At 61.4% G+C, this 12500-nt stretch overlaps 2 protein-coding genes across 2 annotated transcripts; both read right to left on the bottom strand.

Moving 5' to 3' along the window:
* Positions 1 to 5677: 5677 nt before the first annotated feature.
* Positions 5678 to 6383, bottom strand: TRAVEDRAFT_41527 (uncharacterized protein; the record flags this gene model as incomplete). The annotated part of the gene is made up of 5 exons (XM_008033919.1): positions 5678 to 5724; positions 5788 to 5877; positions 5955 to 6042; positions 6101 to 6136; positions 6288 to 6383. 5 exons carry the CDS (start codon positions 6381 to 6383, stop codon positions 5678 to 5680), a joined length of 357 nt encoding a protein of 118 aa, XP_008032110.1.
* Positions 6384 to 9205: 2822 nt separating this feature from the next.
* On the bottom strand, positions 9206 to 11497 carry TRAVEDRAFT_25408 (uncharacterized protein). The gene is made up of 8 exons (XM_008033613.1): positions 11242 to 11497; positions 10874 to 11192; positions 10438 to 10821; positions 10135 to 10384; positions 9942 to 10056; positions 9594 to 9870; positions 9345 to 9544; positions 9206 to 9285 (listed from the first exon to the last, which is right to left on the bottom strand). The coding sequence occupies exons 6-8, from the start codon at positions 9646 to 9648 to the stop codon at positions 9214 to 9216; spliced, it is 327 nt and encodes a 108-aa protein (XP_008031804.1). The 5' UTR covers positions 9649 to 9870; positions 9942 to 10056; positions 10135 to 10384; positions 10438 to 10821; positions 10874 to 11192; positions 11242 to 11497; the 3' UTR covers positions 9206 to 9213.
* Positions 11498 to 12500: the final 1003 nt, after the last annotated feature.

The following is a 12500-nucleotide window of genomic DNA, read 5'->3' as shown; positions in this document are numbered from 1 at the left end:
CAGGGTCGCCGCGGAAGCCGAGTCCATCAAGGCTGGCCCGAGGCTGGGACGATCTGCTCCCCTGCCGCCCGTGGCTCTGGCCATTGACGTGCGAGTGCAATGTCGGTGCTGTGCTCCGACTGCCGCCCGACTCTTGGGTTTCGTACGACGCCGACGAACGTGACGCTGACGATCGCGAGGAAAAAGATACCGTAGATGTCGGCGGAGAGTGCAGAGGAAGAGGGATGGTGGTAGGATCAACCTTGGCCACCTTAGTTGCCGCGGAGTGCCCAGCGCCATAACGAACGGCGAGATCATCGTTGGGCACGAATGCTTGATACGACTTGGGTGGTTGGTACGAATGCGGCCTCGTCGTTGCGAAACGCGCCTGACCGGACTGAATACCAGATGGAGAAGACGCAGTGGACGACGGGCTGTGGTTTGCGCTGCTTGGCATCAGCGGCGGTGAGAGGCTGAGGTTGGATATCGACGGGACGCGGGCAGGCCTATTAACATGTTGCGCGGCGGTCGTGAGTGATGGTGGGCTGTGGACACCGGGGTCGGCCACCCTCGATAACTTCGCCCTCACTCGTATGTTCGCCCCTGCAGGAGACCTCGGAGCCGATGATGCGGTGGACGAGGTCTCGTCGATCTGCAACGAGAGCGCAGACCTCGCAGGCGATGAAGCGGTACTCAACTCGGTGTGCGAGGGTGACGACAAGACATGAGAAGACGTGCTTCCTCTCCGTGTCCGAACGAAGGATGACGCCTCGGGGGTGGCTGATGTGAGTGCACGCTGCCGGTGCTCCGGGAGGGGTGACGTTGAGTTTCCACCGTTGATACGCGCACCCAGCCGTGCCTTCGCCGCAGTTCCTGCTGGCGGTGTGTTCTGTGTACGCGTTTGCGTAGGCTTGAACGGAGAGGGAGCGCGTGAAGGGAACGCGCTATGTACACCCCGCGCAGACGGTGGAGGCGAGACGACGGTGGGCGGCTTGCGGGTCGTTATGTTCGCACTGCTGTTCACCTTCGCCTTGGGACGGACTGGTGGGGGCGACAAGGACGTCGCTGGAGGCTTGAATGGGGATGCCGGACGAGGTCGTTCATAACCCATCCTGGCGGTGACCTGGAAGGTGATCTCAGCATCCCCATAGCCGCTCTGGACGTGCGGCAAGGCGGACCTTGGGCTTCAGCTGGCCATCCATGACGACCAGCGAGCGACGATAGTACAGAATGAAGGTGGTGGGGGAGAGAAAGTGAGAGCAGGACGAAGAGGTTGGGGTCGGACGTCGGGCTACTGGGCGGCTCTTCCCGCGCTTAGGCGCCATCCATATACGGCAATCACGGCCAGGCGGCGTCGTCTCATGCCATCCTGCCGCCTGCTTCGATCGACGTTCTGTGCAGCTCTCAGCGGCGCGTCTCTGCCAGGACGTGTTTTGGCTGGAGGCCCGTCCTTGCTAGGCCTGCGAATCCGTCTCCTTTGTGCCCCGCGCCTGCCGCTGGCCTGCGCTCGCTGCCCGTCCTCGCTCCCGTCCCGTCCGCCCTCGTCCCCTTCGCTGCGCGGGGACTGTCTACGATGGACGGCATTTACTGTACTCACCCGCCCTCGGCTTTACAGCCAAGCCCCGCTCGCGGTAAGCTCTGTATGCTTGATCTCCGTGGGCAGTTTGGCTGATCTGCGCAGTCGGCTTACTCGTCTGCGCCCCTCTGTAGCACTCAGAATCGATCTAGTACATATGTACGAGCTGTAGTTTGAATACCAGACAGTACGGACGTCGCCTCCGTCGCTCGGAGCCTCCCTGCCCCTGCGCCTTCGCACGACGCCCGACACTGGCACTCACAGTGCCCCTCCCGGGACACTCGCCAATCGACCCGGGGACTCTCCGCGAACACGTTTGAGAGACCGCGAAGGCGCCGCTGACGTCCTTCGCGCGCTGTGACCTGCGCCCTCTCCGCGCCTCCGCCGTCCCTCGCGCTGTCCCATCTCGCCCGGCGCGCACGAATCACGCACCGCGCGGTAGAGGGAACATCGTGACCCATTTCGGTATGTTTCCAGCTTTTCCGCATGCGATGCGCACTGACAACGACTAATTAACAGTCCAGCCGCCCTGTAAATCGCCAGCACCCATCTCCCATCGCGCATGACGCCTACGCGCACGATATGGAGATGCGCGTCCGTGCAGTCTCGACGTGCAGATGACAGCATTCGCGGCCTCTCGACGAACTAGCGCCACTGGCAACACCTACATGCCCCGGCTCGCTCGCACCGACACATCTCGATGTTCCAACCGTAAATATCGACGCCCACGCTCCTCACGCTCTGTGGGCACTCGTCTGACCCGAACAAGTGCTCCCTTTCATCCGCTAAGACGCCCTTCGCGTCCTTCGTGTGCCATGCCCGGCGGACCCCAGCGCTTTCATTTGCCCCTCCGCCGTCTCCATGGCTACGCCCCCTCCACGAGCGCGTGTGCACTGTTGACGGCGTTGTAGAAGCTGCCTTCGCCGCTATTCGTGTGTGTTTTCACACCCTGCCGATGCGAATGGCACTGACAGCGTCTCGATCATAGGGCGGCGGCACGTCATTTCGCATATATCGGCGGCCCCTCGTGCCGCACACCCTCCGCGAAGCGTACAGAATACGCGCATACATCGACTTCGAAGACCCACGACGCCATTTGTGGCGCCGAGCAAAATTGCGGCGGTGACGTCGTTGGCACTAGCGCATGCCTTGCACAGTCAACATCCGCGTCCACCACGAGCAAATCTCAACACCCCCGCCTAAAAACATCGGAGAGTGTATGTTATATCTGTCAGACGACGCAGTTACACGCGCTTGGCCGCCCTCGACATCCTCCGTGTGCGACCCCCGCCGCACGCTGGGAGCCGCCCCACAGCCCTCCGACGCCTGCCACACCACCTCCATTTGTCTGGCCCGCCTGACTAGTCCATTTAATCGTCAAGTCGACTCTGTGCACCCTTTGCGTGCGTGCGCAAGCTCCCTGCATGCGAATTGCGCTGACAATATTCTCTTTATAGTCCGCCCGCGCACGAAATCGCAGATGCCCGTGCCCCGGCAGACGGTGCACCCTGTGTATATCGTGCGCAATGCGCGCATATACCGTGAGTGCGGGCCCACGACGCCGCTTGTGGGGCAACGCGGAACTGCGGCGTCGGCGGCGTCGGCAACGCGGGCGAGCCGTGCCCACAGCAACGACGCCCACCACCCGAGCCCTCCGACGCCCCCGCTCGGCGAGCTGCGTATATGCGTATTAGACGTGCGCAAAGACGCTATGAGACGCGCGAGGACGCCGCACGCGTTCTCCGCGAGCAATGCGGTCCGATCAGCGAACTCGCCCAAACCGACCTCGCCCGCCCGTGCCACCCCGCTGCCTCTATCTCCTCCCTGCGGATGTATGCTACTCGGTGTGTACCATATCGCTCTCGTACTCGGTGCGTTTCTAGCCGGTTCTGGTGCGAATGGCGTTGACGAAGTCGTATTTTCAGATCGCCTCAATACAAAAAACCGCAGAACCGACTCGACTTCGTTTATTGAGGCCGGCAGATACCCTCAGCATGATCGTATGACCTCTTTCCACCGTCTGCGTCGCGGTGCTATGGGCGCAACGGCCTCCCGCGAAAACGGCCCGCTTCGGCTCTCGGCAGCTCAGGCCAAGTCCGCGCCCATCATCCCCCAGGCCGTGCCCCGGCGTCCAACCGCTCAATACGCGTAGTCCCCACTCACTCGACACGCAGCCCGCGCGCTCGGCCGCGCGGCGCACGTTTTGCGCCCCTCACGCCGCCGGCAACTCCGGCCTCCCCGCCCGCTCGCCGCGCCTCTTGCGCTCCCGCATTGCGTCCCCCGGCTTCCTACTTCGACCGAGCGCTCGCACTGTTCAGGACGCATCCGCACACGCCGTTTCAGGGCGATCCGGGCAGGTCAAAAAAATGTCATTTCGGCGCGATTTCATGTGCAACATCCCGATGTGGTCAGCAAAATCCGCGCCCCGGCCGCGCATCGCGTCGCCTGACCTCCAAACTACGCAGACGCAAGCCTGTGCACCCTCCACGTCCTGTGCTACTGCGCGCGGGCGCGTACGGCCAGTTCGACATGTGCGCCGCGCGGCGGGGAACGAGACGGCGCGTCGATGGGCGCATCACCATACCGCGCTATCTAGCGGGCGAGGGCCCGGGTTGTTGTTGGAAACGGGTCTTTACGTACCACGGACACTACTCCCGCTGTGAAAATGGCGCGAACGCGCGCTGGACGGCCTCGACGAGGTCCGCGGCCGGCTCGCCCCCGTCACTTGCCGCCCGCTCGCGCGCCGGCATCGCGTCCAGGCCGCACGAAAAGCGCACGGCGCGCTCCCATGCACCAGGGAGGACGTCCCCAGCGAGTTACAGAGCGATACACGGAAAAAAAATCTGTCAGTTCCGAGCGGTTTCATGGGCGCGAGCGGGACGAAAACAGAGATCGGCGCGTCCCCGGCCGACCACAACGCCGTCCCCACCGCGGTTCGGCACAGAGCCTCCCGGATGCATCTCGCGTCGTCCCCCAGCGCAGTTGGGCGGGGGCAAGGAGTCCTACGTTCGTGACAGGCTGCGGCCGGGCGGGAGGGAGCGTCGCACCGAGCTGGCGGGGACGCCGGCGGAGGCGACCGCTGAGCGCTATGGGCGAATGGAAGCGCATACGTACCTCGGGCCGGCATTTCTACAGCGTAGACGGTCGCAGAACGGCTCGGCGAGGGGTGCGGGCTCGACGATGGCGCGAGGTACGCGGTCGCCATCCCTCACCGCGTGTACGCTGATACTCACCTCGCACACAGCGCACCGCGCGCCTCCTGCCTGTTCAGGCGCACCGGGGCCGCGCGCTCTCGCCCACGACAGGCTCGCGGGCGTAATGGACGGCGACCGTCGGGTGAGAGCACCCGGCAGACGAGACGGCGCCCGGCACGGCCATCCCCGCCGCCCCTCAGCTCGTTCCCCGCTCCTCCTCTCGCATCTTCTGCGGGCTACCCCCTGCGCTGAAGGAGCCGGGGATGAGACGAGGGAGAGCGGGATACGGTCGTCCCGGGCCCCGAAGTGTACCTAACTACGAATCTCGTAATACACCCTGTTCTCGTACCCCCGCGCCCATCCCCATCCTATCCCGTACACTTGGATGCCGCCGAGACGGCACGCCCATCGTCTGCGCCAGTAATCCGTCCCGACTCGTACCTGCGCGGCAGTAGTGTCAGGTAAGCAGTTTCGACACTGCGCAGCTTGCGGTTCACTCACCTGTGTGTACCAGACACTTGGCTGAAGGCCGGAAACGCGTGCGCCACGGGTGGCGAGCCAGAGGGGCCTGTCAACGTAAGCGGATACTGCTTGCTCGCTGTATGGGACGACGAGCTGACTCACCACAGATAGGGCCGCCTCCAAGAACTGTCTTGTACACTCGTCAAGCCTCTCGTATACCGCGCCGAAGCACACCTGAATGAGGGTACTTACGGCTGTTGGCCATGGCGCCGTTGGAAGGTGCCGCTCCTCGAAAACGCGCGCGCACACTCCCAGCGCCGACCCCTCGCGGGACGCCAGCGTATGAGTGCGTCAGATCATGCTGAGACGACAGCGCGTGCGGCTTTAGACGTGGCGCGTACCGTACTGTATTGTGCGTACCGTAAATCGTGACGCGCTGTCGTGCTAACATCTCGCGTCCAGTACCTCACGCGGACCGCCCGGAGACGAGCGCAGCGCCCTCGCGACGCCGTGCTAGATGCATTAAGCAAGGTCAGTAGTGATCTCGTTCGTTACGATGATGGATGCCGTACTCACCCGCATTGACCACAGGCTCTGGCCCAGATAGATGTCGAGGTGTTGCAACGGCCAGTACGTGCGTCAAGAGGAGCTGGTGGCTGCGGCGCCCTAGAAACAAGTGAATGAAGTAGAAGACAAGTGAAGTCCACTCACGTCGTGCAAACGATGACTATCTCCACGCGCACAAAGCCGGTGTGTTGTCCTCGCTGCGGGTGAAGGCGCGACCGGGTGTGATAGTGAGTGTTTGTTTTGTGAGGCAATATCTGCGACGTGCTACGAGCAATGGTTTTGATCAGTTGCGGGAGAGTACGACGCGTGGGGATTGACTCACACAGCGCAGCAGGGATGCATCGCACAGGGACAGACTCTGTGCGCAAGTGTCAGATATCAAGGCTCGAGTTATCGACCGATGCACACGCACACCATATCCAGCGATTCACGCTCTCCCCGCTTCCTCGACGTGCAGGCTGAGACTAACAGGTAAGCCCCGCAGTATGACAGACATTGTGCTTACGTACCTGCAGCGCGAAGTAGGTGCTGTACGTGGGGGCAGAAGAGGGGGAGAGGCGGGTGATCAGCACGTCTGCGTCGCGCCCGAGAATGATCCCGTCCATGTACTTATACCCTCTGTGCTTTAGGGCCGTCCCGTTCGACCGCGTCGCACCATGGTCCGTGCGGTGGCCGTACACTCGAGTCTAGTCATCCGCCGTGCTACGGAATCAGCGGGTTGCGGATGCGGTACGCGGACATTACGAGAGGAGCGGAGGCATGTGCCGAGCCCACCGCCTGGTGCACCAACCACAGCACAACACGACGAGCCGACAGAAATGGGGTGAGCGGGATAATGTGCGTGGCGGCATCACGGGAGTGTATACGCGGCGTGGCACCTTTCCTGGTGTGGTCTGGATGCGCACTAGAGTGGGTTGAACATCGGGCGCGCTCGCTTCACAAAGTGGGCGCTCTCCTCTATGCAAGATATCATGGAGCGGGAGGGCATGTGCACCACCGTTGCGGGGAGGTACGAAATTATTCAGCGCAGTTGTTTCTAGGTTCGTCGAGGCGGCGGCGGTGACAGTGGCGACTGCGATATGCTTCTCAGGCGAGGTGGTTCCTTGATCGGATGTCGCCTCGGAGTGTGCAATCGTATGGTCAAGACCTTGCCCTTTCTGCCACCATCCCAAATACCTCTATATGATAATCTCAAATACACACCCTGGATTAGGACAAAGTTCGTGTAGTGAAGAAATGGCCGGGAGGAAGTGAACGCGGCGCATGTCGGGGCGAAGGTGGGCGCGGCTCAACCCTTCTTACCGCAATAGGTAACTGCCGATACCCCGGAATCTCAGGATGCTCGCTCACACACTCGCGTTTTGCGCTGTCACCACGCTCGCATCAAACTAAACAATATTGTACGACGATCGCCTGTGGCCGTTTTCTGGCGTACTTATCAGCTTCGCGACCAGGCCCATTACGCGGGCAACATCCCCGCGAACCCCGGCTCCCAGTACTGTCTACCCAAGCGAAAGCTGCGGCGCCGGCGGCCAGATCTTGGACTGAAATGGTGCCTCGACATCTGAGATCTATGAACCATGTCTAAACCTTGGTATACCTGAGGTTCTGCTTGACAGAGAGCAATTTAGACTTGTGTTGATTATACATAATGTGAACTGTACAGTATTTGGAAGGCAGAACTGGAGGAGCACAGGAATACTTAGTAGTGTGTGCAATGCACTGTAGTACACACTGAGATTCCTGCCTCCACCAGTTCGAAATCAGTCTTGGCACATTGAGTCACCGTTGCTGCATTCCGTACAGCCTAGCCTGGACTGGATGTGGCCATGAGCATCCCTCAAAACGAGGTGGGTTTCATCAGCATCAAAGGATTGAGAATATCTTGCACCAGACACTCAGAACATCAATTTCGCTTTCTGATCACGCCACACCAAGCAGAACGACGCTATGATTGGTCTACTATGAGGTAGAATGTAAGATACTACAAGCGAGTGGCTATGCATGAGTCCAGATTCCAGAATGAGCAGCAACGTACCCCCGAAACAGCCGCTGTCCATCATCCTCCCACAGACGTTGCCCCGTTGTGCACGCGGCACAGCACCGGATGGATACGCAGCACACACTATTCTGTTGTGGCCGCGTATGTACCTGTAGGGTCGCATGCCAGTGTGTGGGCGCGGCCTCCCCAGCAGGCCGACTTTGCCTCGACTCTGACTCCCTCCTCATCCTCCAGCCTACCTCCCACTCCTCGCCCTCGCCCCCACTCCTCCACCGTCCCGCTACACTGCTGTTCGCTCCCGACGCCATGCCCGTCCCGGACGACCCCACCCGCCGCTTACCAAGCCGACATGGTGGTCGCCGTCATGAGGGACCTTCGAAGGCATGGTCAGTGCTGGGGTAGACCAGAGGCAATGGCGAGCACACCTTCCGAGTGTGGTCTGGTGCAATGGCACCGCATGCACTCAAGACCGGCGGCGGTGTACCGCCTCTCGCAACGACGAATGAGGTGCATCGTGTGAGTACCTCATCTGCCAAGCTATCCGTGTTAGTTGCTGATAGCTACGGAGTTTACCAACGACAGGACCCCTCGCGCAAACACGTATACAGTGCTTGGAAATGCGCGGGGGATGTGTTCTCGTGGGAGACCGCTGTGGCCCTATCGTATCTTACACAGACTCACGCAACCGCACGAGCTGGCTGAACGTGGTGCATCAACTTTGTCGCTCGACTTTGCGCAGAGGTATGTCGTGTTCTAAGCATTCCTGAAAGTCCACTGATGCTCATACGCAGCTGATTATCTGTGTACCCACTCCGCAAACACTCGACACTCTCAAACATCTCCCGCAACTGTTTCGGACATGCACCGAGGACGACGATTCGGGTCGGCAAGATTGCATGCCTCGTATTGTACCGCTGCCCCACTGCAAGCCATCAATGACGCCTCCTTGCGCCCTCCGAAACCCATCACGCCCCCGTAGACAGTGGCGGGAGCTCCGAGGCGTGACCGTTGCAATATCCGCCGCTCAGTCCCAGACTTGCAAGAAGCTCGCGACAACCACCAACCCGCCCACATCTTCCTCGGCAAGCATGTGCCCATCTCGCGTCGTCCGCACGCCGCCTTATCAGTGTTCCCACGTTCAAGTTGTCCTCACTTCGACCGTCGACGCGACTTCCCAGCCAGGCGATGGTCGTCTTTACCACTGTCTCGACCCGACGATGTGCACGGATTTCGGCGCGCGTGTCATACAGTGTTACCTCGTGCTATGCGCCACCCCAAGGCTCGATTCGACACCGAGCGCGGGGCAGAGAACTCCTGCGTGGCTCGCACAATTCCGTGCGCATCCCCAGACGCGTCAATCCGAGCCGCCATGTGCTCCATCGTGCAACATTTTGTCTTGGCCGGCGTAGGCGGGAGGGATGAGCTCGCGAGGTTTAGTGCTTCCGCAGCGCGAGGCCCGGGACGTCGTGGACGGGTACTCGACCTGGTTCGGACGTACCGAAAAGGCAAGAAGCTTACATTCCGAGTGCCAGTGCTCGAGAGCTAATCCAGGGTGCCCAGATAGCATACTCCCGCACCAGAAGGTGATACTGATTTTTGGTGCGTGCTGCACGTTGGCGCGCGCCCTCGCAAGACGGCAATGCGAAGTGCAGATAGTCCCGTTTCTTAGTGCGCACGACTGCGAACATGCGCTCGCATCCCAGCCACGCATATACAAAGGCGTGGTTGGGTCGCGCGGGCGTGTGCACATGCAGAGCAGCGGAGGTACGCACCGTGCGTTTCTCGTGCGGCATCTTGACATTGACTTGCGCAGGTTGGCAGACGGCGGAAACATCGGCAGGGGAGCGCGCATAAGGTCGGGAGGGCATCCTAGCGTCTCGCGGCATCCCCAGAGCGAGAAGGATCAAAGGTCATGGCACAGAGCAAGGCGGCGGCGCGAGACTTGGCCTTCCGTCGCAATAAGCGCCCGTATCCGGATGAGCGCGCCGAGTCTCCCGGCGTCTCCCAGATCTGTCGAGCGACGCCCATCGTCGCTTGACCGGAGCCTGCACGCTGCCATTCGCGCGAAAGGCTTTCCAGCTGACGTCGAGGTAAGAGATTCGTGCTGCGCTATATGTAGTCGGCAAGGCTAACTCACGATGTTCTATCCGCACGTCCTCAGCAGTCATCAGTGCGCAGTTACGAGTCCCGAATGGCGTCCTGCACGCGAAACACGTCCTTACGCATACACAATGTACCCGGCACAGGTCTGCAAGACTCCCGGGAATGCTTTGAAGGTAAGAACATTACCTTTTCAAATCTTAGGCCCTGTCAGCTAATTTTGCGGTATGCCCGCACCAACAATCACATCCCAGATCCCCTGGATGCATACTTGGCATAAGAGAAGTCTCCCACCTCGTTCTCCGACCACCCGCGCGCTCGTGAGTCGGTAGAAGACGCTCGTGAGCGTGCCGCGTGCCGCGGTGGCACGAGCACTCGATTACGGAGGGGTCTCCCATTCGGAGCGCAAGCGCTGGGCCAGAACGTGTGCGCAGGTTCCGGGCACGCGACGGTGGACACATACTCAGGCGAGCCACCGGACCGGAAGCGTAAGATGCATATGCGGTACGTACCAGGTCTTTCTTCTGCAGGTTCCGTGAACTAACGGTAGGCGGCAGATTTGGCAGCAGAGGGCGCATGCGGGAGGAGGCACCAGCATGCCGGCGCATTGCGGAGGGACTCCTCAGCGCAAGGGCGAGCAGACGTCGAAGGTCGCGGTCGAATGGAAAGCAGCGGCGGTCGGGGACTTCGCAATTCCGAGTCCTGTCGGAATAGGCGCCCATGTCCCGGGGGAGCGCGCCGAGCATCCCGGCCTCTCCTCGATGTCATTTCGCGAAGCGTTTGGGGTCTACGCGCGTTACCATACACGCAGGAAGCGTTCTAGGGGCTGCCAAAGCCAAGGAACCCACCGGAGAGATGCAGCGTCCAGTGTGGGACTTGGAAGGTACGCTTCGCCTCCCGGAGTCTCGAATGCGGTCAGAGGAGTGCAGTTGATGAAGCCGGTAAGCCATTTATTCGGTCGTGGGCCTACAGCACGCTAACTACGTACTCAAGACACAGGTGCGCCGCTAGACGACTACGAGCGTCGAACGAACCGGAGCGTTCCCTGTCACGATACCAGCGCCGGCCCAATGTCGGCATCGGCGAGCTGATGCCACGGTACGCCCGCGCGGGCGGTATAGAGCACGCCGGGACGCTCTCCGGCCGCAACAGACGTCTCTCTCGCCCACATGTTCGACTGCTCGCGCGGCCGTCGAAGTGGCAAACGCTCTCTCGCGAAGTCCCCAGCCCGGCGCGCGCGCGCACAACGAGCCACCGGCATCCAAGACGTGGCGGATCAGCGCAACCTTGCGCACGCACATACAGACAGTAAGTGAGTACCGTGTCCCGCTCCCGCAAATCCCGCCTGACTTTGCGGCTAGTACAGGCCTAGTCGACGTCAGAGAGCGCAGGGAGGGCGTTATGGTCCACACACAGCAAGATTGAGCAGGCGTAGCAGCGCAGAAGGGGCGGCGGCGTCGACGGTCGAGAGTCGCACATTCGACTGGTGCCAGAATAGGCGCCCGCGTCGATCTGAGTGCGCGAAGTGTCCTGGGCGTGCGCGAGGCCGTCTTTGCGGCTGCTCTCTGCGTGTGCGACGTAGTAATATTGTCCGTAGTCCTTGACACAATTACACGAGTTTTTGAGACCCCTCGAGCGAGCCCCAGAGTGCGAATCCGGGTCCCTTTCCTCCTCCCCTCCCCCAAGTCCCCTGCCCCCTGTACGTCCGAGCCCACAGCGCCTACTAGTGCCCACCATCGACGCAGAGTCCGTCATTCCATCTGGGAGATCCAACTCGCCCCCGAGATACTCGTCCAAGCGAGATCCTGCGTCGCGCAGGGGGCGTCCGCAGGCAACACCCGAGCGCCCCCAACTGCCGCGTCGGCTCGCCATGTCCCACAGCGCCGCGCCGCACAGCCACCCGCGAGCACCAGCGCAAACGCGCAAACACAACGAGCACACACACGAAGAGCTAGGTCCAGACGAAATATATTTCATGTCTATGTACATGCCCCCCACTCTCCCACTCCTGCCCATCCCCGCGCGCCCCGCTCGCGCCCTTCCCTGCGCCCATCCAAGCGCCCCGCTCGCACCCAGATCTTCGGTCGCACGCCTTCAGCTTACGCTCAGCGTCGTCCTCGCCCGCGTCCACGTGTTGTGGTTCTTCGTCAGAGTCATCGCCGGATTCTGCTTCGCTCGCGGACGCAGCGTCTCTTGGAGCAGGGTCGCCGCGGAAGCCGAGTCCATCAAGGCTGGCCCGAGGCTGGGACGATCTGCTCCCCTGCCGCCCGTGGCTCTGGCCATTGACGTGCGAGTGCAATGTCGGTGCTGTGCTCCGACTGCCGCCCGACTCTTGGGTTTCGTACGACGCCGACGAACGTGACGCTGACGATCGCGAGGAAAAAGATACCGTAGATGTCGGCGGAGAGTGCAGAGGAAGAGGGATGGTGGTAGGATCAACCTTGGCCACCTTAGTTGCCGCGGAGTGCCCAGCGCCATAACGAACGGCGAGATCATCGTTGGGCACGAATGCTTGATACGACTTGGGTGGTTGGTACGAATGCGGCCTCGTCGTTGCGAAACGCGCCTGACCGGACTGAATACCAGATGGAGAAGACGCAGTGGACGACGGGCTGTGGTT

The sequence above is a fragment of the Trametes versicolor genome (assembly GCF_000271585.1).
Source record: "Trametes versicolor FP-101664 SS1 unplaced genomic scaffold TRAVEscaffold_1, whole genome shotgun sequence".
NCBI lineage: Eukaryota > Fungi > Basidiomycota > Agaricomycetes > Polyporales > Polyporaceae > Trametes > Trametes versicolor.
This window is presented reverse-complemented; position numbering and strand designations above follow the sequence as displayed.

Coding starts and splice junctions, on each gene's coding strand:
- TRAVEDRAFT_25408 (XM_008033613.1), bottom strand. CDS start 9,648: ATGCCCTCCCGACCTTATGCGCGCTCCCCTGCCGATGTTTCCGCCGTC. Junction 9,545..9,593: donor TGTTTCCGCCGTCTGCCAAC/CTGCGCAAGTCA, acceptor CACGGTGCGTAC/CTCCGCTGCTCTGCATGTGC. Junction 9,286..9,344: donor CCTTCTGGTGCGGGAGTATG/CTATCTGGGCAC, acceptor TAAGCTTCTTGC/CTTTTCGGTACGTCCGAACC.